Source organism: Pseudonaja textilis, chromosome 3 (genome assembly GCF_049901715.1).
Source record: "Pseudonaja textilis isolate UNSWEBS1 chromosome 3, rPseTex1.2, whole genome shotgun sequence".
Taxonomy (NCBI): domain Eukaryota; kingdom Metazoa; phylum Chordata; class Lepidosauria; order Squamata; family Elapidae; genus Pseudonaja; species Pseudonaja textilis.
Genome location: NC_141992.1, coordinates 48,274,840 through 48,302,144, shown reverse-complemented (window position 1 = coordinate 48,302,144; position 27,305 = coordinate 48,274,840). Strand labels below are relative to the sequence as shown.

The window sequence follows — 27,305 nt, the reverse complement described above, 5'->3', positions numbered from 1 at the left end:
GATTGTTTCTATTCTTCTTATACATACTAATGGTTTCTCAATATTCTGATAAAGGTAGAATTTATAATGAGAGCTATTGCTGTTGAAAAGGTAGCACATTAGATTTTGTGCATTTTGACTTGAAATTAGTTCCATTGTATTGTCAGGTATAGATATTAGGCATAACATTCTTTTTAATTTTTTTTCATATGAAAATTATTAAGTCATACCAATTTTCTCTATTGTAATAGTTGATTTCAGTGGATTTTGTACAATATTTCTTAAGTAGCTTTAGAGAGAAATGCCTACTTAGTTTAATATTTTCTCCAGGAGAAACTCAGTAATTGTATAGCTTTTCTAACTTCTTTAGTTCATAAGTATATGACTTCAATAAGCAATTGCAATACTAAATAATGAGAATTAAATGAATCTCTTAAATAGAACATTTATGATCTGCTTCATAAAAATAGCATGACTTCGGAATCATACATCCTCATTTATTAAAAAGAGCATTATGTGAACAGTAGGAGAAAATAATCAAATTTGGAGGATTCCCATCTAATTTTAAATCATACTTCAATATTGTAAAAATGAGCTACAGCAAGGCTTCAGTTCTCATGATTTCTCATTCTCCCCCATAATTACAATATTTTATTATCTGGAGCTTAGTTCTAAACTATAGCTAAAATTTTACTGTTTTGAGATGTTCGTTTGACAAATGAAAGGTCTTTTTCCAATCTCTATGCATCGCACATACCAATTATGCACATTTTTACAATCATCAGTGGAAACTTTTTGAACTTAAGTAGTTTTTTTTTTAACAGGAAGTGCTCTCTCCAGTGTGCATGTTCCTAAGTATGATTTTTCACCTATTCTCATAGTTTCTTTTACACTACACAGAAAAAGCAACAACATCCTTCTCCACATTCGTTTGTTTAGTTGAAGACAAAAGTCCTGGGTTTCTTTTTTTCTGCATGTGTCTTCTTCATCTGCACTTCTCATTTTGAGAGAAATTCTATTCCAAAAAAGTTGGGTGAAAAAGGTAATTTAGAAATTAGCTTACACTTCCCCAAATAGATTGTACACTGCACAAGTTCCATTTTGCAAGCGTTCAAATTGCCCAAAATATATTATTTCTGTCTAACATGCTTCGAAGAAAGCCATATTATTGAGAACTGCCTTTGTTTCCAAAAATTCATCAAACTGACTACCTGCATTTTTCCTACCTGCATTTACCATTGCATCTTCAGTTACTGCTAAATCAGTACTGCCAGTTTTTAAGAACGTTTCCCAGCATGTTGTTCTTTGCAACTGTTCTTAAAACCCTCTGATCTCAGCTCCTCAAAAAATACTAGTACTAATTGTTCTTGACCTAGCAAATGTGATAACCTCAGAAACATCAGCAGTTTTGTCGTCTGATAATGGTCTTCAGATTCCAGTACTTCCAGCGCTTCTTTATCGTCGTCCCTATAAATAAAAATTCACATCATGCACTTCTTCTTTGAAATTTTCTAGGAACTTAGATTTTTTTTCATTGGAGTCCTACTCCATGCAACATAATAGTATCTAATATAATTTATTAAATTTTGAGGCCACACAACTCCAAAAAAATCTCTCCGTGGCTTACAATGTTTAAAATACATAACTTAAGAAACATGACCACCCAAAACTAATTGTGGCTTCTCCTATTTCCTCAGTTTTTCCTGCCATAGTGCTGGCTTCTAAAAAGTTATTACTATTGATGCCTTGCAGCAGAAGTGCTTGATTCTGAAGGCACCATTTCATTAGTATATGCATTTCAGCAGTATATAACATCCATCAGATCTGTTACTTCCTGTGCATTTGGAGCGTTATGAACAGTTGTATCATTGATATTTGTTCCCATTCTCGAGCTTTCACTGAACAGCAAAGAACAGATTGTCCTGATTTTAGGTTTCAGTCTGGGAACAAGCCTCTTAAGAAAGCAATTAAGCGTCAAAGACCTGTTTCACTCTATATTGTCTCCATTTATAAATAAAAGGTTTGGAACAAAAATTTATTTAAATGTTCATTATGGAGGAGATCTGGAAAAAAAGTGGAGCCTCTAGTATAATGGCTGTCCCAAGATAATTCCAGGTTCAATTGACCAAAAGATGATGGATCAGTTTTGAGCTCTTGAGTCCCATCTTAGTGATATCATTGAGTCCAAATGAACAACAACAAAAGGACAAAACCATAATACAGGATAATCTTAATTCTTCTTTTCTTGTTCTCCACTCAGAAGTTCAGGACCAATTGAAAATTCTGTGGCCATAATTTTAACACCACTCCAATGCTGATCTCTTTGATCTAGTGGAAAAATTATCAGTGCTGGAATTATACACACTGAAATATATATCAGTAAGAGATCATTCAAACTAATACAATTTATTTTAAAGGACAAGATTAGAGACAAGTTAATTGCTTTGCAGTCACATTATTTCAGAGAAATAGTGTCCTCACCAGCTTGTTTTAGTGGGGAGGTTCTTCCTCAGTTCCAGATTCTTGTACCTGCTCTTAAAATTCTGTGACTTATAAATTGGCAGGCACTAAATTATCAATGGTTAACTCTCTCTTTCCCAGCGCAAGCACACTGAAGTAATAGTCACAATCCTTCTTGCCCTTGCAGCTTGCTGCTCCTAAATGCATATAATTCATTAACTGTAATATTACATTAGTTATAATAAGATCTTATAATAACTCCCTAACTATAACCTATCATCCATCCTCCCTTCTCTGCATTGTAATTCTCTTTGCAAAGTAAGCTGCAAAATGAGTGACAGGTCAGATGTTCCAAACTTTCCTCATGATGCCCTCCAGACATGATTACTCTTCTTTTGAAAGGCAAGCATTAAAAAGGCAGAAAGAATACTCGGGCTTCATGTAGGACTCTGAAACACTGTGTTGCTTTTGCATTCAGTTTACTATTGCACTTTATTAGTAAGCATACTTCAAAATGATTTGAGAAAAATGCACTCTGTGATGGCCCTCCATCCGAGAAGAGTCACACTCCACATTTTGAGTAATATGGTAGAGGCATTGTCCCAGCTTTGCAGCAGATAGTAGAGTCTCACCTTTGGCTTTCTGATTCCCAATGAATGACCATTACTGATACTCCCACCATCTTCTGGGATTCAATTGTAGGTAGCCATATTTTCTTTGGAGATATAAATTGATGCTGCTGCTTCCGCATCCAGGAAGGCTCACCAACACAGTCATCCGATGCAGAGTTCGGAGCAGGAAGTAGCATTTTTTCAGTACTAGCAGGTTATGTTTTCTTGATGCTAGAACCTTCAGCCTTATGATTGAGAAACAGACAAAATTGCTTTAAGGTCTTGTTTTCAGTACTGCTCAAACATGATATAGCTACTGTGTTCATTCCTGTGCATTATTCTTTGGCCTCCAAACATGTTTTATCAAGTCAAAGATTGTTAATACTTTTGATATATCGTAGCCCCTTTTCTCTCTTAATCTTGGCACTATGGAAAAATGTTTTCAATACTGGTCCTATGGAAAAGTGCATTCTGCACCAGTAGATAAGGAATAGTAGAAGCATGAATCATAAATAAAGGTTTTATTACTCCAGAGCTTTAATTCTCTACATTTCCAGTTACTGAGAATGGCTGGTAAAGTACTGGCACTTTTTAGGTGAGGAAGAACTGTCTCCAGTGCCTTATATCTCAAAAGATGATAGGAAAATGATCTTTCAGAAGGAAAAGAACAGCAAATCAATATTTCCAGATATGGTAGAGTTGTCATGGAACAAGTATTATGACTATATGGGGCACCTTTAAGGAGATATAAATTTCATACCTTCCGGTCTGAACTATGAAGTCATGGTCAAGACTGAAAATTTCCTATTTGAACTGTGAAGGCTTGTTTAATGAGAATAAATCATGACAGCCCGAATGAGGTCCAGAAGCACAGGGCTGCAGTAAAAATAATGGACCTTTACTTACATCAGCAGTAGTGTTTCTGATTTCAACATAGAAAATGAAATTCCACAGTTCAGCACTGCTTGCTTGGCTATCTAGAGTGCATCTTGTCTCAAGCTCCAAGGTTATAATTCTTCCTTAAAGATTGGACACACAGTTCTGAAGATACCCATTGTGCCAGTTCCTTTAATTTTAAGGATACTGTAGCGTGTCTTGCTTTTAACAGTAATTAGCTAAAGACAGATTTGTATTGCAAATATTAAAAAATATTTTTATTTTTAACTTCTCAGGTGAATCATCTTTAGGTGCTACCTGCAGTGTCCAGCCACAGGTAAGACAGATATAATTTTAGTATAGATTATATCCAATATGCCAATAGATGTTCACTCATACCTAGGAACTTTCTCTTCTTCTCCTTCCTCTGTCACTCCTCCTTAAGTCTGCTATGGATGGACTTAGCTTCTGGAGTGTATTTGAGAAGTATGTGGAGAAGAAAACTCTGTTCTGCTGAGGACTGTCATTGTAAAAGTGGACTTGACACTATTTGAAACTATTGCATGCAACAGTGCACATATATACAATACAACAGATACATGTTGTGTATGAGTGAAAACATTTTAAGCTGTAGAAAAGCCATTTAAAAACTATCAGACAGTGCAATATTTATCAGAAGTTTCAAGTTCAAGGCTCCTCTAGAATAGTCAAAACATCCTGTTTTGAATTTGAGACAGCTGGTTGCTGTTGAAACAGGGTGTTTTCAATTCAAGACAGTTCAGATGCAGCATGGTTTAAATTGAAAACATTTTTGCAAAATCCTACTGAGATCTATCAAGGTATATGTTTTCATTTCCTACATTTTATAGCAAACATTGAAACAGAACTGAAATTGTTTAATGCTAAATAACAGTAAAATGATAAAAGGAAAATTCTAATTAAGAAAAATTGAACACCATACAGTGAATCAGGAGTTTATGTGCTGTGAGAGTATCTTAGCAGCATTTGGGACATATGATTTATTAATAGAGAGGCGCTGTGCTACTGAGGAAATAAGCTCCATTTTTATGCATTTACACTATATGTTAAAATTCTATGTAAGTCTACATAATTAGCAAAATGACTGATGTTTCTTTTTTTGTTCCTCTCTCGGTTTGTTAGCTATGCCATTATTGTTCTGTCTTGTGCTGTTTATTTGGGATGGGTGGGTGGAAGACTTGTTTTTTGTATTGATTTATGTTCTTAATTATAAACTGCCCAGAATCATTGAGAGTTGAGTGGCATACAAATTTAATAGGTTACACAGTCAACCAGATGTTTAGATATAATAGAATAACATAGTTAGAAGGGACCTTGGAGGTCTTCTAGTCCAGCCTCCTGCTTAGGCAGGAGGCCCTGTTGATATGCTATGATGATGATAATGATGATACAAATATCAACTGTAGTAAGTATCTAGACTAGGCCTGCACAATTTGTAGAAGGGAAAAGGCTATATCAAAAAATTAAAAATAATTGTGGCTGCAAAAACTACCTTTGACTACAGGTCAACTGCCTTGTGGCAGTGGCAGTGCTGTAGCTGGAAGCCTCCATGCCTTATGAAGTGGCAACAGTGGTTATGTTTGGTGGCAATGAATTTGAGTTTCTGAAAAATTCCAGAGGCCACAAAAGGCTGTTTGATGGACTGTATGCAGGCCATGGGCCATGTGTTTTGCAGGTTTGAGCTAGAATTTCTGATTGAAGTAGTATATAGCTAAAATCATTGGTTGCTTTTGGTTTATATCTAAGGGAAAAAAATTCAAAAGTCATATAGATATTTAATTATTCTTTTTTAAAAATAGAATGATTTATTTTAAATGTATTTGTCAAATATTTTTATGATACAGGTATAGTGAAGTGGAATTAGTTGTTGCCACCAAGAATTTGATTCAACAAATAATATAAGTAGTAGAGTTTTCCTATCAGTTCAAATTCAAAAATTGTATCTGATATTTAGATTTTGTATTCTGTTAAAAATTCTGATACAATCAGTACTTGCATTTCAAAACGAACTTGTCAAAGATTAAGGGTTCAATATTCCATGAAAGTATTTTCTTTTTTCCCTAACTTTGTTTAAAATCTAGCAATTTCCCATCATTTCTAGGTAACATGGTCAGTGCAGAGGAATGACTGTAGTTGTATCAAAATATTGTTACCAAAACACCCAGTTGAGATCAACCTATTATTTCTGATTGGGTTTTTTGCACATTTAAATATTGCCATTTGTCAAAGTTTGTACTAAACATTTGAAAATATTTGGAAGCATGATACTTAAAGTAAAGAGGCATATGCAATTATGCTTAACTTACCTAATTTTTATAAAGGTTAACATTTGCTAAATCATAACTAATAAAATTAATTACATTGTACATAATTCTTTGCAGGTATGGTCACGAAAAGGTCTATCTTCTCAGGATGGTCAGTGGCCACTAAATTGCCAAGCTTCTTGTGATTTTTCTTCTGGCCATTCTGAACAATATCCAAGTCCTGAATCTCAGTTGGTTGAGATGCCAAAAGGTAGGTAATAATTCTGAGTCATCCCAACTTCATAGAAACCTATTAAAAATGATATTTGTTTTTTTAACATATGCAAGAATCCTTTGATCTAACTAGCATGACAAAAAACAAAATTCAAATGTCTCTTATAGGACTTTGCTCATGCTGGGAGATATTTTTTTGTTTGTTGTTTTGCTTTCGGGAGATTGGGAAATACAGCCACAGTTTCATTGCAACAGTGACTGCTTTGTTGTGCTTCATAGCTGCCTTTGAAAGAATGAAATGTTTCACTGTGTGATACAAACTGTCAGCTGCTTTTCCACCCTCTGATAGCAGTGTTGCAAAATGTTTATAGATGCCATATTGAGCATTTTGTGCAAACAGTAAAGTGTAGAGGCATTTTATTCATCTTTTTATATATGTTGCTATTAATATATTATCACAGCAAATCTATGAAAGCAGACAAGACTCTTCGACACTATACTTCCTCTGTAGACTTGTCATTTACACTTTGATGGGAAAGATTTGACAGTCAAAGGTGGCTTAGACTGATCCATTTCCTCTGCTACACGCATATCAAAATAAGAATCTCAATGTAAATCCAGTCTGCATGTAATTTTGTTCTGTAAAATGCTCTCAGACCAAAAAAGTCTTGTTCTTCATGATCTTGAATAAGAAAATAAACGCAAAAACATTTCTGGCACACATGCTTAAAATACTTTGTATCTCTGCAATAACTGATTTTATAAAATACATTTTCTTAGATACTAATTTTTAAGCTCAGAGTAAGAGCTGCCAATAAACACAATTTTGTCAAACCTCCTGTAGATGCCCTATAGAAAAAAATTCAACACAAAATTCAATATTAAGCTGTAGCTTAATATTTTAGAAAAGAGTAATGATTTACCCTTGTGAAAACTTTGTGGGATATATATCATGTTAAGTAGAAGCATAAAAAACCTGAGAAATGACTATATAAGGTGTCTCATTGAAAGAACCTTTCCTGATTTGTTCTGATTTCTTTGTACTGATTAATCAAAAAAGGTTCCAGTTGAGTCAGAGACAAGTACTTTCTGATTTGATTTAGGAATAATGAAGCACTACTGAAATCATTGCAAAATGTAATATAACTTTGGCCAAATAGAGCATACCACAGTAATTTTGGATTTGAAGTTAGGACCTTTCATATCTAAGTTTGTCCAATCTAAGATAAGTACCATTAAAAAAAGCTTCATTTTCTGTTTCTCAGATATTCTCCAATGAGTAAAGTGCCATTGTGAAGAACTTAAATTGGATAACTTTGCTTTTATCAATATTAAATACTGGGCAATGCATTAATGATTGTTGTTCAGACTGGCTCTGTGCTATAAGCTTTTACATAATTTACATCAGTGAATTATTCATACTTTAATCAGGTTCTGATTTTTGATACAATATATTAAAGCATGAGTCTAGTTATAATGTTACCCCTCTGCTGCAATACATATTGCAAGCTGAAATTTACTGCAGCAGTAGAAGAGACCATTTTATGGAGTGAAATTAGTTAACTCGAAGTGAGACTTTAAAGGAATTATTGCTGTTGCAAAAGGAGGTGAGTTCAAGTCACCAGGGAAGGAAACAGCTGTTGGGTGGAGGGGGGAACGTGTTCATATTTGCAGGTTGTTTGCAGCTCATCTTTCCCCACCCAGCATTCTGTGCCAAGGAATAGGGAGTGTTGCTCTAAATAACACTTTGGCCTTTATGGAAATATGTTCCAAGAGACTCAGTCTCTCCCCTCCCCCCTTTGCTGGGTATAGTTAGCACTTCTCCAAACCTTATATAGCAAGGGCTGATTGTTAGTGTTAACAGGAATAAAATGAAACAGAGTGGGCTGCCAGATTGCATAAATCAGGCCACTGTCTAGAATTTCATAAATGCTCCAACTTTGGGTAAAATCTGAGTACTCTGAACAATGCTGTTCTTTCTTCTTTTCTTTCTCTCTCTCTCTCTCTGAGGGAGAAAAGCTAAAATCCTGTTTCTCTTGATCTTTATGTGTTGGGTTTTATTTTGGTGGGGTTTCGTACCCTTTTGAAGACCAAAAAAAGTTCAACAGAAGCCACAGCCAAGCAGATGTCCAAGATGCCCAGGTGCTGGATCAATTCTCAGGTCTTCTGCATGGTTCTTCTCCGGTGTGTGACATAAGTGAGGACCCTTTGAGACTCATTTCTGCTGTGGGCAAAGGAAGTACAGAGGGAACTGCTATGCAGCTGGAAAATGTTGAGGCTTCTGGATCGGTACAATCTAGTACTGTAGACCAAAATAAAGTGGTCTATTCAGCCATATGCCATATCCGTGACAAGTTGGATTCTGGAACTTTGGCGCATCCTCATTTGCCTCAGCATCCCGGTAGTGCTGAGGATGGAGACAAGAGCAGTGTTGTAGGAAGAGTTCATCCAGGAAGCAAGTCCAAAGCAGACCTCAAACTTAGCCGTAGCTTATCAAAATCGGATTCTGACCTTTTGACCACCTCACCAACAGAAGACGATACTATGGGGAGCAGAAGTGAATCCCTTTCCAATTGTAGCACTGGGAAAAAAAGGCTGGAGAAATCACCTTCCTTTGCTTCCGAGTGGGATGAGGTAAGACCAAGCTGGATTTTGTTTTTAAAGTAAAATAAAAATTGCTGCAGGAATACCATGGTAAAAATGGATCAGGGATGAAAGAGTAGAAGCAGTAGTATTTATCCTAGTATCAAATTTGTTTGGTAGATAATTAAAATTACACCTATGAATTGAAGTCAGGTGTTTAATCTTGTGATGCAGAATTTAGGGAAAGTTTTAAAAGCATTCAGTGTTGTCTAAAATGGTATTATTCTATTCAGAAGCAGTTGTCACAGAATATGTTTGCATAGCATATTCTCTCTAGAATAGCTTGTGGGAAAAGATTAGGTCATATTATATATCTAGAGCTGCTTTATGTTAGTGAAAAGGCTTCAGTAAAGTCAGAGAATACCTGGATATTTTTGAACCTTCTCTTAAAATAGCTAATTCCTAAGATTAATAGGAAGTCAGCATAATATATGAGAAATCATTCCTTAATAGAACTTTGTTCTGATAAGTCAGCAGAGATTAAGTGCTGTTCTTCACTCTGACTTAAAACGAAGTTCCATGAGCATGCAAACTGCCTTTTATAGATCGGAAAATCTATTATTAAGCAGTTAAGACTTAGTTGGGGAAACATTATGCCATGCCAGGTCTAAAAAAATATTAAAGAAAATCCATTAGCAAACAAATTAGGGAGGTTAAATTGTGTGGATTATAAATTGAAAGTATGAAATCATTATTTTTGTTGTGTAGTGCTGGGATACTCAATTTTTAAAAGGTCTTTTGGAGTACTTGGGTACAAAATATTGCGATCTGCAACTCCTTAAAGTTGGGGCATCTTTTTGTAAAATTGCACAGCTGCTGTGCAGTCCTGGGAAAAGATGTATATATTTTAAGGTACACAGATGTTTCTTATGTGACCCTATATACTTCAGGGCCCTTTTGTGCAACAGAATCAAAACTATTGTACTAACTGCTATTTATTTAGAGTGCAGTGGTATTTCTTATGATAAAAACATTAAGCTTTGTACTAACTTGCAATTCTTATATAAAACGTATTTCTTCAAATATGTGGTGGTGTATACATCTAACCAGCTCAAGTGTTGGAAAGCCTGTTTCAAATTACTGAATAACATTAATTTCATGCTACAAGTTGTATGATTTGTGAATATCAGCAGTCTTGTTCTGGAAACTATTCCTTGCATTGTAGAAACAGTATTTCTGGTTACCTTGAGATTGTTACTAAACCCAGTCTAAAATGATCATTGTGATGAAATAAGTCTGCCAGAAAGGTATTTATTTTAAATACTTCAAGTTTTTTTATTCAAATTACTAAAGTGCTTATAGAATGCCCTTTTAATATTGCTATAATGCTTAGTCTGTTTCTTCCAAAAATTTTGCATATATTATCTTTAAAAAAATTGAGGAGGATCAGTAATTATATAGCCTAACAAAATAATTGCCTTTTGTTCCATTGGTATTTTGGTGATAACTTGAATTGTAACTTTATTTATGTAAATTATGTAAGTTTAATATTTGTATCCAAAAGTAAGCAGCAATACTAGAAGTGTAATGAATAATTAATCATTACTATTAAAATATTTTACTGTTCTTTGGGATACTTATAGAGTAGAACTTTTCTTTAATAACAAACTGCTTTTTCCTATCTTCTTAAGCCTCACTCCATCTCAGGAATAACTGTGACTTTATGAAATTTGAAATTGAATGCAAATTTAGTTGACTTTGTTACTAATAAAATAAATTAGGCATGAATTATTTTGAAACATTTTAACTGATTTATTGGAACCTAAAAATGGAAATAATAATGCAGAATTGTGCATTCTACTCAGAAGGAAGATATAATGGGATTGTGGAACTAAAATACAGATTTGGACAGGGGTGGGATACCACAGGATTAACTACCAGTTCGGGATTTACGAGCTTCCCTGCCTGCTGTGAGCCGTGTGCCTGTTAATCGTCATTAGCATGCTGCGTGCCGGGAAGCAGCCTTTGAAATAGCCCTCTTTTCTTGTTTTTTTAACTGCAGCTGTGCCTTGTTTGGCAGCTGAAGTTGAAAAATCAGAAAATAAAGATCAGGTAAGAGCCCAGGTGGGCGGGTGAGGAAAAACATCAGCAGACATAGAACCGATTCTATGTTTGCTGCTCTTCAGAGCTACCGGTTCTACGGAGGTGGACAGAACCGGTAGAAACCCACCCCTGGATTTGGAGAATGGTGTATTATTAATCTGGTTATAATGCAGTATTTGTATGGGTATCTGTAATAACTATAGAGTTCAGAAAAAAATATTTTATTTTTCTCTACAAGGCAAGGCAGTCAAGGGAGAGAAGTGTTTAAAAATAAAGATACAAAGAAAGTAACATAAAACAAAATAGAAATGTTCTATTTCTAAATGTTTTATGCATGAATTTTTGTGAAACATCCACTTTTAAGGGTGAAACGGGATGGTTCAAGAATTCTGGGGATGTCTCAAGTTTGAAATAAAGATATTTAAACTCTGAAACACATTCAAAATGTGGGATGGCCTGTTTTGTACTCAAAACTGGGGGAATACAATGAAATTTTCACACTCCTAGAAGTTTTTTATATTGGTATTTATATATTTATACCAGTACGCCATCTATTATTTAGATTATATACAATTAACAGTTGCAAAATACAGCAATTAAAACAATATTATTTAAGCTCATAAGGTCCAGTAGAAAATCATAATTTTTATCGTCTTCCTATTAGCAAGATTTGGGGGCATTCTGACTTTAATAGGGTGGGCCAGAGTGGGGTGTTCACTTGGCAAAAGCGGAAAGTGGGACCAATCATTTCTAGGCTACAGGAGCCTAGAGTAATATGGGCTCCAGAGTGAGGAGTCTACAGCCAAGGCCGTCTAGTAACTCTCCACTCAAATCCTGGTGTATATAGAAAAATGCAACACATCCTCCTGACTAGCACTTATGGAGTGAGCAGATTCCAAGTGGTAGAAAATAAGAATCCATGTATTAGTTTATCTTAAAGCAAAGTGGGATCAATCAGTGTCTTCAAGCCTAGTGGTGTATAGCAGTTCAGATATTGGGCTAGGACTAGGGAGACCAGGTAAAGGATCCTCTGCCAAGAGCAATCACTGGATGATTTTGTGCCAAGCACTCATTCTCAGGCCAGCCTAATTTCCAAGGTTGTTTCTTAGAGGAAAAAAAGGGAGGATGGAGTACTATGTACACAACCTTGAGCTCATAAATAAATGAATAAATATTTTGGTCATACAACTTTGCAATTATATGGAATTAAACAATGTTCATGTAGCTATAAAATTAGTTATTTTTGTAATTTTCTCTTTAATTTGCTGTCACAAATGCTAGTTTTATTATAATTATTTAAAGTCTGAGATTCTGTAAAATTTCTCAGTTTGTTTCTATAACCTGATCTAGTAATTAGTGTCATGTAACTAGTCCATTGCTTTTTCATTACATATGGGTGGTAATGTCTAAGTACATGTTTGATTATTATAATGTCATTCGTTTTTTCTTTTACCTGACAGAAAATACCTTAGAATTTTCTGTCAGGTAAAAGAAAAACATATGACATTATAATAATCAAACATGTACTTAGACATAACCACCCATATGTAATGAAAATAACTAATAAGATTTTAAATACATAAAACATGATTGCTATTTATTACTATAGGAGCAAATACACATTTTATTTCATCTTTGTCTAATGTGATTTCTTCAACATTTTTTTTACTATTCTGTGACTCTATTTCTTGTTATTAAGATGCTAGGCTGGATCAGTCATGCTTAGATCAATCTCTTTTTCTGTTGATAGTCACATTCTCTTTCAAGTAATCAACAGTACTATGTAGCCACACGTGATGTTTCTTAAGCAAACTCTATTTAGGGCAAAACAAAAATATATTGTAAATATTATGTGTTGAATAATATTTGAGAATATAATTGTTAAGAATATAGTTGAACACCCACCACCCCAAATATTATAAGCCTAGATGTAAAGTACAAACCAATTCCAAATCAAGTGGGAAGGTGAAGCTCATTGTAGCTGTTCATTTTTCTTCTCTAGCAGAAGAAGCTACATTAGAATCAAAGATACTTTGTGTTGATGCTTTAAGTAAGATAGATGGAGTTGAACTGATTGTCAATAAGTTCCATTTTCAGCTAGTATTGTACAATTTCTCACGTTTTATTGAAGTTAGTATGTTGAATGGCATTTTCAATTATTTACAAATATAGAAATATGAAAGCACAAAGCAACACATTTGCTAAGAAAAGCTGCTTATTAGCTTATTTCACTGGAGAATAAATTAGAAGGAATGAACTTGTATGAGTTAGGCTGTGGATAGCATAAATATTTGAGTGCTTTTAAACATAGCTGAAGGCTAAAGTGGTAAATTTGTTTCTGTAATGTGTTTATAAATATTCAGTACTCCCCAAATCAATGTGCAGCACTCAAAGCACATTACATTTTACATAAAGCAGTTCTTGTTGTTCTTTTATTTTTATTTTTTGAAAATTTTATTTGGGTTTTCACAAAAACAAAATACAAATAAAACATCTTTGTTGAAAATGGCATGGTCCCAGGTTATCACTTCTTCATACAGACACAAAACTCAATTTCATGCTCATTTTTATATTCTATTCCATATCTTATTATCATTTTATATTTTCTACATAGTTTTTCCCCTCTTCTAATTTTCTCAACTTTGTTTTAGTTATCCCAATTCAAATCATTATATTTATACTCTTGTCTGTCCTGTTACAATTTCACATTATCTTTTCTTATTAAGCAATTTTTTCCCTGTAGTTACCAATTAGAGTGTGACACCTTTATATCCTTTAATTTTATCCATTCAAGCTCTTATTTAAGCTTCAGTGTATAGCTTTAAGATTATAGCATTCAATATAATACATAACTTCCAATCGAATTCTGCTTGGTACATTCTTAAAATAGATACTATATTCTTAAAAAGAAAAAATTATATATATATGTAAATAAAACACATTCCATTCCAATTCAATTCTATCATTAATATGCATTAAAATCTTAACATCTTTAACATTTCTTTTCAACTGAATATCATACTTCCTTGGGAACACTTATAAACTTTCCATAGTTAATTCTTTTTTTTCCATATTTCTCACTTATATTTTTATAAATCATTACTAATAATTAAAAATGTTCCCTTTTAATTCTCTCAATCATTTTAATTCATTTATTTATTAACAAACATCCCACTGCATTACAATAAATATTTTATGCATCATCATATTTTCTAAAGTTATTTCTATTTGTAATATAACAAAGCTATCTTATGTACCTTTGCAGAATCCCTTTTACAATTAAATTTTCACCCATTATCTCTAAACAAACTTATGGTTACAATCCTTATATCTTTTCCCTGTTTCTCCATTTCTTGTTTCTGTCTTTTACAACTTCTTTTCCTTGCCTTCTTCCCCCTCGTCTTCTCCCTCCCCTTTTTACCTCCTCGTCTCTCTACTTCTAACTCTCTCATCTGTAATCCCCTCTTCTGTTGCTTTCTAATATTATACTTATCTTTCAAATTGTTCTTCTTTTTGGCTGTTTTTTTTCTAATCTTAAACCTTTCACTCTCTTTCCCCCCTTTTCTTTTTTCCCCCCACTTAAAATTATTTGATCATTAAAGATAGCTTCTTCTTTGTCCCAATCTTCTTGTTCTGCAAGCGTTTTTTGTTGCTTCTCATAGTTCCAGATCTCCATTTCTAAGAATTGAAACACGAAGCCAAAAGAACTTCTCCCTTCTTGTGCATCTTCTTTCCATTTTTTAAGTTCCGTTTTCAGTTCTTCTAAGAGTGATACCATTTTAAAAACTTTTAAACAACCACTCAGTTAATTTTAGTCATCTAGATGCAAAAACCAAAAATCAGCAAGTAATCCAAATAATCCAAGGCTCTTTCTACTTGCTTCTTTTTTCCACTTTCTCTTCCTGAGGTTCTATTATTTTGTTACCAAGTTTCCATTAAAATGTATCTTTGAGGAATCTTGTTAAAATTTCACTGTAAGTTCCTTTTAATTACAGTTCCATTCCTTAATTCCAGGCAGTCTCCATTTTTCCAGATCCTGCCCTTCTATTCTTTTTTTTCTCCTTTCCAGCTTTTAAAAACTTTTAAATGTCCAGAAATCTTTATTTATCCCTTTGACTTTTATTTTCAGCTTAGATGCCTATTAATGTCAAAGTGGATTTTTTTTTTCAGTTTCTTGCTTAAGTCTCTTAGCTGTCAGTATAAGGAAGGGAAGAAAAAAACCCTAATCTTTTCCCTTCAAAATCTTCTTTGGGAACAATGTTGTTAAGTTTAAATTCCAGGGTACCTTATTTGTTGCTTTTGCTGTTTGACCCAGTCAACCAAAACTTTATCTTCTTATCTTCCTCCTGCACATTCTTTTTTGGTCGAGTTCTTCTTTGTGGTGGCCATTTCTGACCACCGCTACAACCGCCTTCGGGAAAGGGAGTAATGGCCAGCTGGGGAGGAGAGATGCAGCTCTCCTCAACTCTGCAGGCAGTCTCCCCCCTCTTCACCACCTCTACAGGGTGGCTTAGCCCGGAAACCAGCCAGCTTGGGGCGCTCCAGCGGCGAGCACAGATTGAAGCCTCGGAGAGACGAGGTTTCGGTCTGTCGCCAAAGAAGCTCAAACCGGAAGTCCATTGTTGTTCTTGAAGATTGAAGTGAGATATGTCAAAAATTGAAGTGAGATATGTCATTCTATGCCAGGATGTAGCACCCCAATTTTTGGAGATGTATGTGTATCTATTATAGGACAGCATAAATAAATTTATTCAAATACTTAATATCTATTTGAAGTGACCTTCTTCTGAATCCTAAATATGCCTACACTAAATATAAATCATTTCAGGGAACTCTATAGACAACAGTGTAAAATAAAATATTTACAAATAATGAAACACTGCAGAAATAAGAAAATGGCAATTTGGTTTTTAAAGATTCCAAGGTAAAATTGATTGTATCAGTCTTGATTATTTTTATCTTGGTGTTCCCACTTTATAATCCTACTGCGATGGTAATATTATTCTGGTCTAGTGGTCTAGTGCTTTTATTATTAGAAAGTAATTAAATCGTAAGTTATGAAACAGGACTGGATTGCTTGCATCAGATTTATGAGGTATTTTCTACAAATACTGTTCTTTTCGTAGAGTAGATTTATCATTGTTTAATATAAGTTGGTGGGCTTCTATACGTGTACATATACAAATAATTTGCATGCTGAAGTACCTAACTGAGAGTTTTACTTGGTAGGATGTCATGCCTTCTCCTTAGCTGTCCTTGAAGGCCAATATAGGAAGATTCTTTGGAGACACAGTGGCTGTGTGACTCTACACACCCAGAAACAAACATATGCTTCCCCCTTGCATGAACTACAGAGATTCATACTAGACATATCTCACCATTATTACATAAATACTCGGGGTGCACAAGACAATTCCACACCTCCCTGCTGCTTTCATATATTAATCCTGCTATAACATACAACGTTGCCAGGTTCTACGCAGCAGTGTTTAAAATCTGTCAGATGATGACTTGTGCGATAAACTAGTCCCAATTAGCATCTAGTTTGTCATACTAGAGGGCTCTCTACTGTGATAGATTTAGTCAGCTGCATGCTAACCTTTATGCTCCTCTACACCCATCTAATGCTTCTACCTCTCCTTTTAGGTTCCTTTTTAGACTTTGGGGTTTTTTTATATTTACTTTCTCTTTTATGTCTTTTAGCTTTTAATTATTTTTTAGACTCTGATGTATTTTCTATGCTTGCCAATTTAATGTACTCCATCCTCCTTATGCTGACCTTCGACCATAATAAAGATTTGATTTGAATAATTTACAAATTATTTTGAGACATTTCAGTGTATATACAAGAGATTTATAAACATCCGGGAACTTGCTCTCTAAAACATTTGTGGAGCAGCTCAGGGAGTCTGCCCTGTTTCTTTACATTGGCCACGTGCAGGATTGAAAACTGTATTAGCTTGACTGACCTGCAGAAAAAAGAATCCATGTGCTTAAAATGCTCAGATACATGAATTTTCTGGTCACTGATCAGGTACCTATCACAATTAGACTGTCAGACACCAGAATTTGTATTGCAGAGTGATATGATACCATTGCTAGAGTTTAGTGTTGAGATGCTTATGCCAAGCCATTCAGTGACAAAGGATTTTTTTCTTCACTGTACTTCACAGTTAATGTTTTAAAATTATGTCAAGTTAGATCCAGGCCATTCTCGTTTAAATGCCACCTTGTATTTCTTCTTTCCTGTGATATTCCTGTTCTCATTTTTGTTGTTTTCTTTCCTTTAGGCTGTATGTACATTTGACTTTGTTATTATAATGCTCTTCCCAACTTAATTATCTGGGGGAATATTTTTATTGCTTCCCTCAACCTTTGCAAAGACCTGTGAACCCCATCTGTTTAATGCAGCAGTGTAGGCGTGCCTCAATATTTCTGTATGGCACCACTGTGTTCTGTGAGCTGCACTGGTTGTCAGTGACTTTTGGGTGCAGTTCAGGGTGTTGATTTAATCACCTTTAATGATACTGAGATAGATTTTGTTCCATTCAATTAGGGTCACTTCTTAGTGACATGGTATATGATAATATACCTAACCTATCCTTTTGGCTAGCATCATTGTAACTTTGTCCATCCATTTTGCTGGTGGTTGTGGTCTTCTCTTTCCTTTCACCTTTCTTTCTTGAGAGAGCTAGATCTTTGCATAGTGTGTTTGAAGTAGGATAATTTGAGTCTGGTCATTTGTGCCAGAATAAAAGTGCTGGGTTGTTTGATGAGTCATTTGTTTGGGTTTGGGTTTTTGTTTTGGTTATCCATAGCAATGTCTTAAATCTTCTCTTAACACCAAATTTCTAAATACTCTTTACCCTTTCTATCCTGCTTCTTCAAATCCATTTTTTTTTTTTGCTTCCAGACAGTGTCACAAAGAACGTCATTGGTTTCCCTAATGTGATCTTTTCAGATAGAGGGACAGCATGGCATCCGAATTTCTTCTTCAAAAACCCTGTAACTATTCTACTGAGGGCTAGTCTGTAGTATATTTCTTGATTACCTGTTTCTTTGCTGTTGAAGGTTGATTGTAAAACACAGAAGATATGTACCACTACAATACCTTCATTCAATACCATATCTAAGGTTAGTTGTTGTATTGTCATTAGTTTGGGCTTCATTATACTGTATTTAATTTTAGTCTACTTTTTTCTCTCCGCTCCTTGGCTTTAGTAAGAAGTTTCTGGAAGAGTAGTATTACCAGCATAGCAAATAGTAATTGATGTTTCTTTCTCCAATATTAAAATCACATTCATCCTCTAATAAAGTTTACTTAATATATATTCAGCATATAGATTGACTACAAGTAGTCCTCACTTAATGTCCATTTGTTCTGCAGCGATTCAAAGTTATAATGATGTTGAGTGAAAGATCTTATGACCCACCCTCGAAGTTCTGACCATTGAAACAACCTTGCACGTTAACAAAATTTGGGCCCACCCACATTTACAAGCATTTTTTTGTGGAGGGCTGCCTACCTGCCTACCCATTCCTGCCAGCTGCATCTGCCACCCAGCTGTAACCCAGCCCTGCATCCACTGCATTATATGCCACTACTGTACTGGCTGGGGCAGCTTTTTTTTTTTTTTTTTTTGCATCATCTTCTTTTATGCTGGTGCAGCCAGGCTTGTATCGTACCCTGCTAAGGGAATATATTAATGCCCTCCATTAGCTCAACTGCCAATGCCTCCATTCATACTTCACCCAAAAGGCCTTTAGTGAAAGAAGCCTGGCTTGTAAAAGAAGCCCCAGCCGAGCCAAGGTGAAAGAAGGATCCTTCTAGCCAGCTCCTTCTTTTGGTCAGCGGTGAAAGAAATCCCCAGCAGTGCCAGTGTGTAAGAAGGTCTATTTGATGGGTCCTTTTGTGCCAGCAAAGCCAGATTTTTCTTTTTCAAAAAGCAGCTCTGGGCAGGCATGAACAGAGGCCCTGACCTGCACACAAATAGAAACTCTGGGTGGGACGTGAATGGAAACCCTGGGCGGAGGACAAATGGAGGCCCTAGCTGACACACAAATAGAGACCCTGGGTTGGGCACAAGAGAAGCCCCAGCTGCACCAGCATGGAAGAAGGCCCTGGCTGGTACAGTAGTATACATGGTGCAGTGGGTGCAGCAGTGGCAGGAGGGGGTGCACAGCAGGGGCAGCTGATGGCCGCAAATAGGTAGTCAGCAGAGATGGGGTGTGTGGAGATAGGCTGGTAGGAGGATTTCAAGAGGAGGCAGAGGAGGAACCTTATCAAGGTTCAGGGTCAAGAGGTCCAAGCTGGGATGGGTCTTTGCCATTAGTGAGATGTGATTAATAATGGCAATTGGGACTGCTGAAATTCCCATTGGTAAGCTATGCAGCAGTCAACAGGGCATTGCACTGTTATGACTGCACCACTTAGCAATGGAGATTCCAGTCCCAACTATTGTCATTAACTGAAGATTACCTATGTTACTTATACACTGTCTAAATGGGAGAGTATATATCCTTGTCTCAATTTGCCAATCAGGAGTCAGTCTGTTTCAGCATGTTCTGCCCGTTCTATAGCTTCTTGACTGGTATATAGTGTGAGGATAGGGAAATAGTTCTAAGCTTCTGATTTTTCTAAGTTTCCACAGAACTGATTAACACATTCAAAGGCCTTTCTGTAACTAATAAAGCACATACTTGACTTCTTTTTTTGTATTCTTTGATTTTCTCAATTATCCAGCAAGCATTAGCAAATATGTGTCATGTTCCAAGGAACTATTCTAAAGCCAGACAGAACATCTGGCATCGCTTTTGCCATATAAAGTTCTAATTTGTATTGGATGACCCTAAGCATTATTTTGCTAGCATGTGACCTTCATGGCATGGGGACAAGTTATTTCAGGGACTGCCTACCTCCTATGATTTCTGCTCTTTCAGTAAGATCAGGCAGAGTTGGTGTTCTTTAGAGCAGGGGTCTCTAATCTTGGTAACTTTAAGACTTTTGCTGGCTGAGGAATTCTGGGAGTTGAAGTCCACAAGTCTTAACGTTGCCAAGGTTCGAGACCCCTGCTTTAGAGTGTCTTTTCTGTCGTGATGCCTGCCCTCCGGAGCAATATCCTGTAGATATTTCTTTTTATTGTTTTTCTATTTCAAACTGTAAGCCCCTAGTGTCATTCTGGATTTGGATGATTACCAAATTTGTAAGAACTGTGGTAAATGTGGTGCTTTTTCCACACAATGAGCTAGGCACAACACAAGCTTGGATTTAAAATCTGAACTGTCCATCAGCTGTCAGTTTTGTCCCCATGCATTTCGCTCTGCAAAGTCAAAAACAAATAGATGCCTCTCAGGCAGAGAGATTACAGCCTATCATCTGCTCAGTGGATAACATAGAAGAAACAGTTTGAACAATCATATGGCTCTTTCTCATATCATTGTCACTCAATATTACTTTGCATTAGGACTTGCTTTCATTTTGGCTGAATATTTAAAAGGTTCTCTGACTATGTGGCATACTTAAGATGTCAGATCTGCTAGTTTATGGTGAATCACTGGTAAATTTCCATTATTGTGGCAAAATGTCTGCTATAATTTAAGATTTCCACTCACATTGAAATAAGTGATGGCTAGAAAATTGTGATCTCTCTAGACAACTAATCTGGTTGTTATTTCTGATGAGGTGCACACAAGGTAACTGACTCACCAGCTTGTTGGCTTTCTTATAGGATTGGAGTGTGGTTTGTCAGATTTCTCAAATCTTTAGTACAGTGTTTCAGATTTCTGAAATTGTACAAACTGGTATCCTCAGTCACCCTATTCTGGAATATAGCCCTGTGATTTTAGTTAAATGATTGTTCAGTGTGGAGCCTTTTGCTGTTGAAAACAGATATTTCCAATGGTAAACTTCGTGGAACCCTGACAAAAAGGAAGGGTACTTGCAGTTAAAGATGAGCTTGTTGAAATAATTAGAAGATGGAACAGCAGGATTTTTTTCCAGATAATATACATAATTAATTTTAGGGCATGGAAGATAAGGGATATGATTTTGTGAAATTAATAACAATACCTTGAGAAGAAATAATTTCAAAAATTTTGCTGAATTTAGAGGACTTTATGAATATGTATAGGATGACATTGTGAATATCTATATTATAGATATATATATATAGAGAGAGAGAGATATTTTAAGTTTCATTTATTTGCTAGAGAAAACTCTGCAGTACATTTAAACAGTGAATCCAGTTGTACTTATTTTAATTCTGAATTCTTAAATTCCTTTCAAGTACAGTGATGTGAAAAAGAAAGCGCACACTGTTTGAGTTCTATGGTTTTATATAAAACCATAGAACTCATAGTAAAAATTATCTGTTTCTTAGCAGTTCATAAAAGTAGATAAATACAAACTCAGTTGAATAGAACACATGATATATTATACCATGTCATTTAGCTAGTCAAAGTACATTATTTTCTTTAATATTAGCTCTTTATCAATTTCAACTATTGCACAGATCAAATTTTCTGATAATACTTTAGAATTTTCAATAGTCTTGTAATTGAATATAAAGCAGAAATCATTTGTTAGAAATTTTATCTATTGTATTGATTAATGCCAGTAGCTGTGATAAATAAAGTAAATTCAAAATTCCTCATAAAGAGAAAAATATAGACATTGTTTTTCTTGTATAGATCAAGAGTCAATGGCTTTACTATAATAAATTCAAACTCGGCTAATAAACATTGCCATCTTATGGTAGAATAGGGAAAATACCTCCTTTAAGAAAACTGGTCCTTTTGTGTCCTATTTTAAATATCCCTCAAAGCAAGAGTGTTGAATATTTGGGTGGGTGGTATTTTTAGGAAATAAGGAGATAAAGTATGGGTCTTTAAATATTTTTGTCTTACTCTTCGGATGAATAATTCTTAAAATAATTCTGATTTTCCTAGAAACCATTTCCCTGATTTGAATACTTACTGCACAGAATAGTAATAGGAGTAATTATTCTAATTCTATAATATTATTACTACTTTAACCAACATTACTCAGGTTTCACAATCATAAATAAATTTCCAAATATCCTACTGGCCCAAATAGCAATGAATGTGGTGTTATTCAGGTGTTTCTGACCCTTTGTGAGCCAATGGACATCATTTTCCTAGGATTCTTTATCAGTAATGATGCCTTTGAATTCTAGCTGATTCATATATTCTTATGTACATATATGTAATACAATTTATTTGTAACTTTTCCAGTAATGCCTAAACAAGGCCCATAGATATGAGAACTTATAAATTAAATTGGCCAAAAGATTGAGGGGTCATTGGTGCTCTCTGAGCTTAATAGTTTTCTTGCAGACATTTCATTACCCAAACTAGATAACATCATCAGTGCTAGTTAAGGAGTGGGATTTGCTCTCAATTTAGATTCGAGTGTTTGGGCAGGATTAGGGTAGTGCATCTATCCTTGCCCTATTTTACCTCTCAATGGTTTTTGATAGTATTGACCATGATATTCTTCTGGATTGGCTCAGAGAATTGAGAGTGGGCAGTATAGTGTTGTGCTGGTCTGCTTCCTTCACTCAAGGCCAATGCCAGTATTTGGCACAGAGTTCTGATCCTTGTTCTTATGGCATGATAATGGACTGAAAATGATAGCTGGATAAATGTCAGATATTGTTAACAGGATTGCTAGTGATGAGGGATCATGGGTTCTGTGTCACACATCTCAGGCATGTTGAAAACTTTCAAAATGCTGTATATGTACCTACAAGGAAGCAGTTTTCTTTTAAGTATGTAGCTTGTGTGTTAAGGGGATAGTTGCCTTTTAACATTGGGTATTAATGGAAGCTCACTGACTGGAAGAGGGTCCATTGATTGGAACAATGAACAGGAGGAAGGTTGCTTTTTTTCTCTTCCAATTATTACACCAAAATTAAATTAACCTGCTGAAAGAGAAAATCTTATACTTTTTACTTTCATAGAAGTTCAACAATGTATGTTCTAGTCTAAAAACACCTCTGAAATAAATTAACAGGGACTGGTAACAATTTGATGAAGGAGAAAAAAATTCAAAATATATTAACTAACATGGCAGATTATTTTCTAGCAAAAAGGATGTCAAGCTTTTTCATTTTCTTTCTTTTTTTCTGTGGATGGGTGGGTAGTGGCTTTGAATGAAGCCTTTTGGCAAGTGGCCATATTTCAACAAAAGGAAGAGCACAGCTGTTGTAAATCAATGGATTTTTTTTAGATTTAAATGCTGCAGAGCTTGCATGTTCAGGATGCATAATAGCATTTATCAAAGAGAGAAGATCAGAGCTGTTACTTTTACCAAAATGAACTATGCACTTGGACCTTTAAAACCTGCTAAAACGACTCTACATAAAGAGGCCTTAAGCTTACCTGAGCTTCATAGTGTTTTTAAATCTATGTAAATCATTTTCCCTGGCCCTCCTTGAAATGCCCTTTAGAATGATGACTGTCAGAGACACCAGAATGAATTAAATATAAAAAATGTCTCAAGTTGGTTACTGACTAAAGAAATGGAGTTCCACAATATTTTGAGGTTTCACAAGGTTTTTCAGTTACAATAATCTTCTTTTGCCTCTTTCAGCTACTACTATTATTTTTCCATTTAAACTGAAAGTATTTATTTAAACATAGCTTTACTGCCTTGTCATTTCCAAGTGGTTTACATCATTATAATATTTTTATGTAATTTAAAAATGAAGTAAAGTATGACTTTAATGGAAGGTTAAAATTTTAATAACTCTCATTTGAACTATTAAGATGTAATTAATATAGAATTTGCATGACAAAAATGAGAAAATGGAATAATTTGTCTTGTTTGTTCCAAAGATGCTCTTTCAAAAGTCAACTGGAGTTCCTTTGTTTTTTCCTTTGAAGTCGTTTTGCTTCTTACCCAAGAAGCTTCTTCAGTTTTAACTGAATGGTGAAGAATGGAAGGATTAATATTGCTCGCACTCATCTGGACATTAGCACTCTTTCTGAGAGTCATTGAGGCCACTTGGAAGTTTATCTGTGCCCTCAGGGTCATTTGAAGAGTGCAAATGGATGTGGAACCCTCTTGGAACTGTTCAGGTTTCCGAGGATGAGGATCTTAGAGGAGAAGCTAAACTTCTTCAAGGGAAGAAAACAAAAGAAGTCCAGTGGCCTTTTGAAACAGCATCTTTGAGACAACCATGACCTGAATGACTTTGAATGTCCATAGACATTTGTCTTGCTTCCAAATGTATTTGGCATGAGTAAAAAAAAGCATTTCAATTTGCACAAGTTAGACTTCATATTTTTTATCTGGTCTACCTCCATTTGTAGTCTTCACATTATTAGCAAGGCTGATTGGGCAATTCAAGCCGAACATTTTTGGAATGCATGAGATTTCGGAAGGCTATACAAAATCAGCACTTCAGATACACTGGCAGCTTCAATAAAGAGCCAAAAGAAAGAAATTCTAGTTTGATGAATAAATCAGTTCACAAGTTTTGGATCCAAATTGCAATATCAGCTATCAGAAAACTTGTACTTTTAAGTTAAAACTATAAAATTTTACAGTATACATGTAGTCCAGCAAATATATTTGTGCAGAGTGCGAGAATAAGAGAATGAGGATAAAGTCTAGATTTATGAGCATATCCATGTATGTATATCTACATCTATATAAACACCATATAGAGTCCACAAAAGTCCTTCTGGTAAGCTGTCATCACAATTTCTCATCTTTCTCCATCACTCTCCACAAAGCAAGTCATCAATTCTGGTAGGAACTGGAACTTGGATTATATTTGTTACAGTCAAGCTGAGAAAGAAATGCCTTTATCTTTTGCGATCTATTTCTATTACTGTACTGCCATAGTTGCATCCTAGTTTGTAAAGCAAACCATGGCAATGTGGATAAATGTAATTGCATCATGTTAAAATATAATATGGGTTTGGTTTGGTTTGGTGTAATGTGAAAACTATGCTGTTGGATAGATGTGCGTGAAGTCAGCCAATTGTGACTTTTTCAGATTATGACTGTGCCAGAAAAATGAGGGCTTAAGGTCAGGAAGGTGCTTAGAATGAAGCAGAAAATAAAACTTGAAAACTTGAAAAGAAAAATGTGAAATTATGGAAAGCTCTTCTTCTCCCTTGCTTTATATTTTCTCTTAAGTAGAATTATATTTCATTTGATTGAATTCTTTTGGAAAACATGTTTTGCTCTTTCCCAGCAGTTTCAGGAGCAAGTGCCTGATGACTCCGAAGTTCAGTCTTTCTACAATGTAAGAAACTTGCAAAGCTTTGTTCTGCTGGGAACCAGTCTGGTGCTACGGTTGCTTAGTCGTGCAATTAATTTGTGCTTTCTTTGTGTTGGTGTGTTTTCTTCACTAGTTATGAGGGTCCCGTGACATTAGATGCTTGCAAAATTTCATGTGGTAGGGATCTTAAGTTTTTTTCTAAACCTCTGTGCGATTCACTTAATTCTGATTTTGTGCTTAGTATTGTTGCTTTGTAGAATCAAGTTGAGGCGGGGGAAGGGAGATAGAGGGAGGCGGGGGGAGAGAGAGAGAGAGAGAAGTAAAAGACATTGTCTTTTACTTGCTTTGTCCCAAAATGCTTAGAAGCTAAATTTTGAGGTGAAAGTGGCAGGTTAAAAAGAAACAGATTTGATGTCCATAGGCTTGTGAATATTAGAAACAATTCCAATTTAATCTCAAGCCCTCTCTGGAATGTGTATTTCCAAATTTAGTTTTCTTTTTCCGTATAACTTTTTGCATCTAAGAAACAAATCTCTTGTTTCTATTGTTATTAAAGTGCATCTTAACGTGACAAATTAAACAATTATATGTTGCGATCTTGTGTATTTTTTTTTTTGTTTCCCCCAATTTTCACTTTATACCATGCTTACAATGGCAGGGACAATATTATATTGTAACCAGAGAATATTTTAAAAATTATGAACTTGTAATTTATGTGGTACAATTCTTTTATTGGTTTACATTAGATTCCTTGGAAGGTCCTTGGCCTTCAAGAGTACCTGTGGAAGTACTTTCCTAATTTTTTAATTGTCTTACTTAAAAACTATTCTAACTACTATTTTCTTTTTTTGAGTTCTTAATGTTTGGGAACATGACTTGAGTGGTCTTTCTCCTCTTGATTGTTGAAATATTCCCCAGTATGCTCTTTTTTTAAAATTTTACTTTCACTTATTATTGCATTTCTTTGCTGCCCAATTCCCAACAACTCTGGATGGTCACAAAGCTGCTAATTTTTGTACATTTGTTACAATTTATGTTAATGCTTTTGCAAGCTTTTAGTTGAAGCAACTTGGTATTGGGATCTGTGCCTTGAAATCTCTCCTTAGCTGTAATAGTGTACTTTGTAAGTAGAAGGATTATATATTTTGAACATTCAAAATATTTGTTCTATTCATATTTTTAACCAAATCATAAATGGGAATTTAGTAGTTATCTTGGAAAGACCTTCTGTAGACATCTTTCTCTAATGCTCATCATACATGCATTATTTCTGAAGATGACATGAAACAGTTTCTTTTGAACAAATAACTTTTCTTTTGTAATTAAAAATTTCTCTACTGTGGTTGTATTTTTTGTGAAAAAAATGTTTACTAATGTTTAATATATTTTTCAGATCGAGAAAATAATGAGTTCCATTGGCGAAGGCATTGACTTTTCACAGGAGCAACAAAGAATGTCAGGTACTATATTGAATTGTAGACAAGTGTGAATGAGTTTTATCTCAGACAGTCACCATTATTTATGTTTGCATTCAAAAGAGAAAAAAAAAGAAGGCCAATGCAATAAGTTTAACCTATTTGGGGATTTTAGTTTTGCAAGCCATGTTTCTATATTTGGTGTTCTCCTATTTCCAGGGTTCCAGATAAAATATTTCAAATAACTTTCTGTGTTTTCATATTGGATAAATACCACAAGGTTTAATTAAATTTATTGAACTACATTACTACAATCAGATATTGTATTTTGTGCTAAATACTTTGCACAACAAAAATTAAAATGTATGCACAGATGAGGGACAAAAATCTATCCAAAAGCTCAGATTGCTTCCCTGGCACTAGTTGTAATATTTAGATAGTCTACATGTTCCTGAAGTCTTGTTCCAGAAGGCTGCCAGAAGAAAAAGCTGCTTAAAGACGTCTGTT

General features: G+C 34.9%; 1 protein-coding gene and 1 long non-coding RNA gene across 20 annotated transcripts in view; one reads left to right on the top strand and one right to left on the bottom strand.

Annotated features, from left to right (window-relative positions):
- Positions 1-27,305, top strand: part of ANKS1A (ankyrin repeat and sterile alpha motif domain containing 1A) — a 124,341-nt gene that overhangs the window by 57,474 nt on the left and 39,562 nt on the right. For 7 of the 19 annotated variants that reach the window (XM_087929580.1, XM_087929581.1, XM_087929574.1 and 4 more), the window contains 4 exons: positions 4,223-4,263; positions 6,347-6,479; positions 8,532-9,076; positions 26,777-26,843. In XM_087929580.1, coding sequence (XP_087785706.1) covers positions 4,223-4,263; positions 6,347-6,479; positions 8,532-9,076; positions 26,777-26,843 — 786 coding nt within the window. Of the gene's footprint in view, positions 1-4,222; positions 4,264-6,346; positions 6,480-8,274; positions 9,077-25,356; positions 25,408-26,776; positions 26,844-27,305 lie in introns of those variants that run through there. The other 12 variants (XM_087929577.1, XM_087929578.1, XM_087929566.1 and 9 more) reach the window with 4 other exon arrangements.
- LOC148126103 (uncharacterized) lies at positions 459-3,295 on the bottom strand. The gene is made up of 2 exons (XR_015742828.1): positions 3,072-3,295; positions 459-1,446 (listed from the first exon to the last, which is right to left on the bottom strand). It is a non-coding gene; the product is annotated as an uncharacterized LOC148126103 (long non-coding RNA).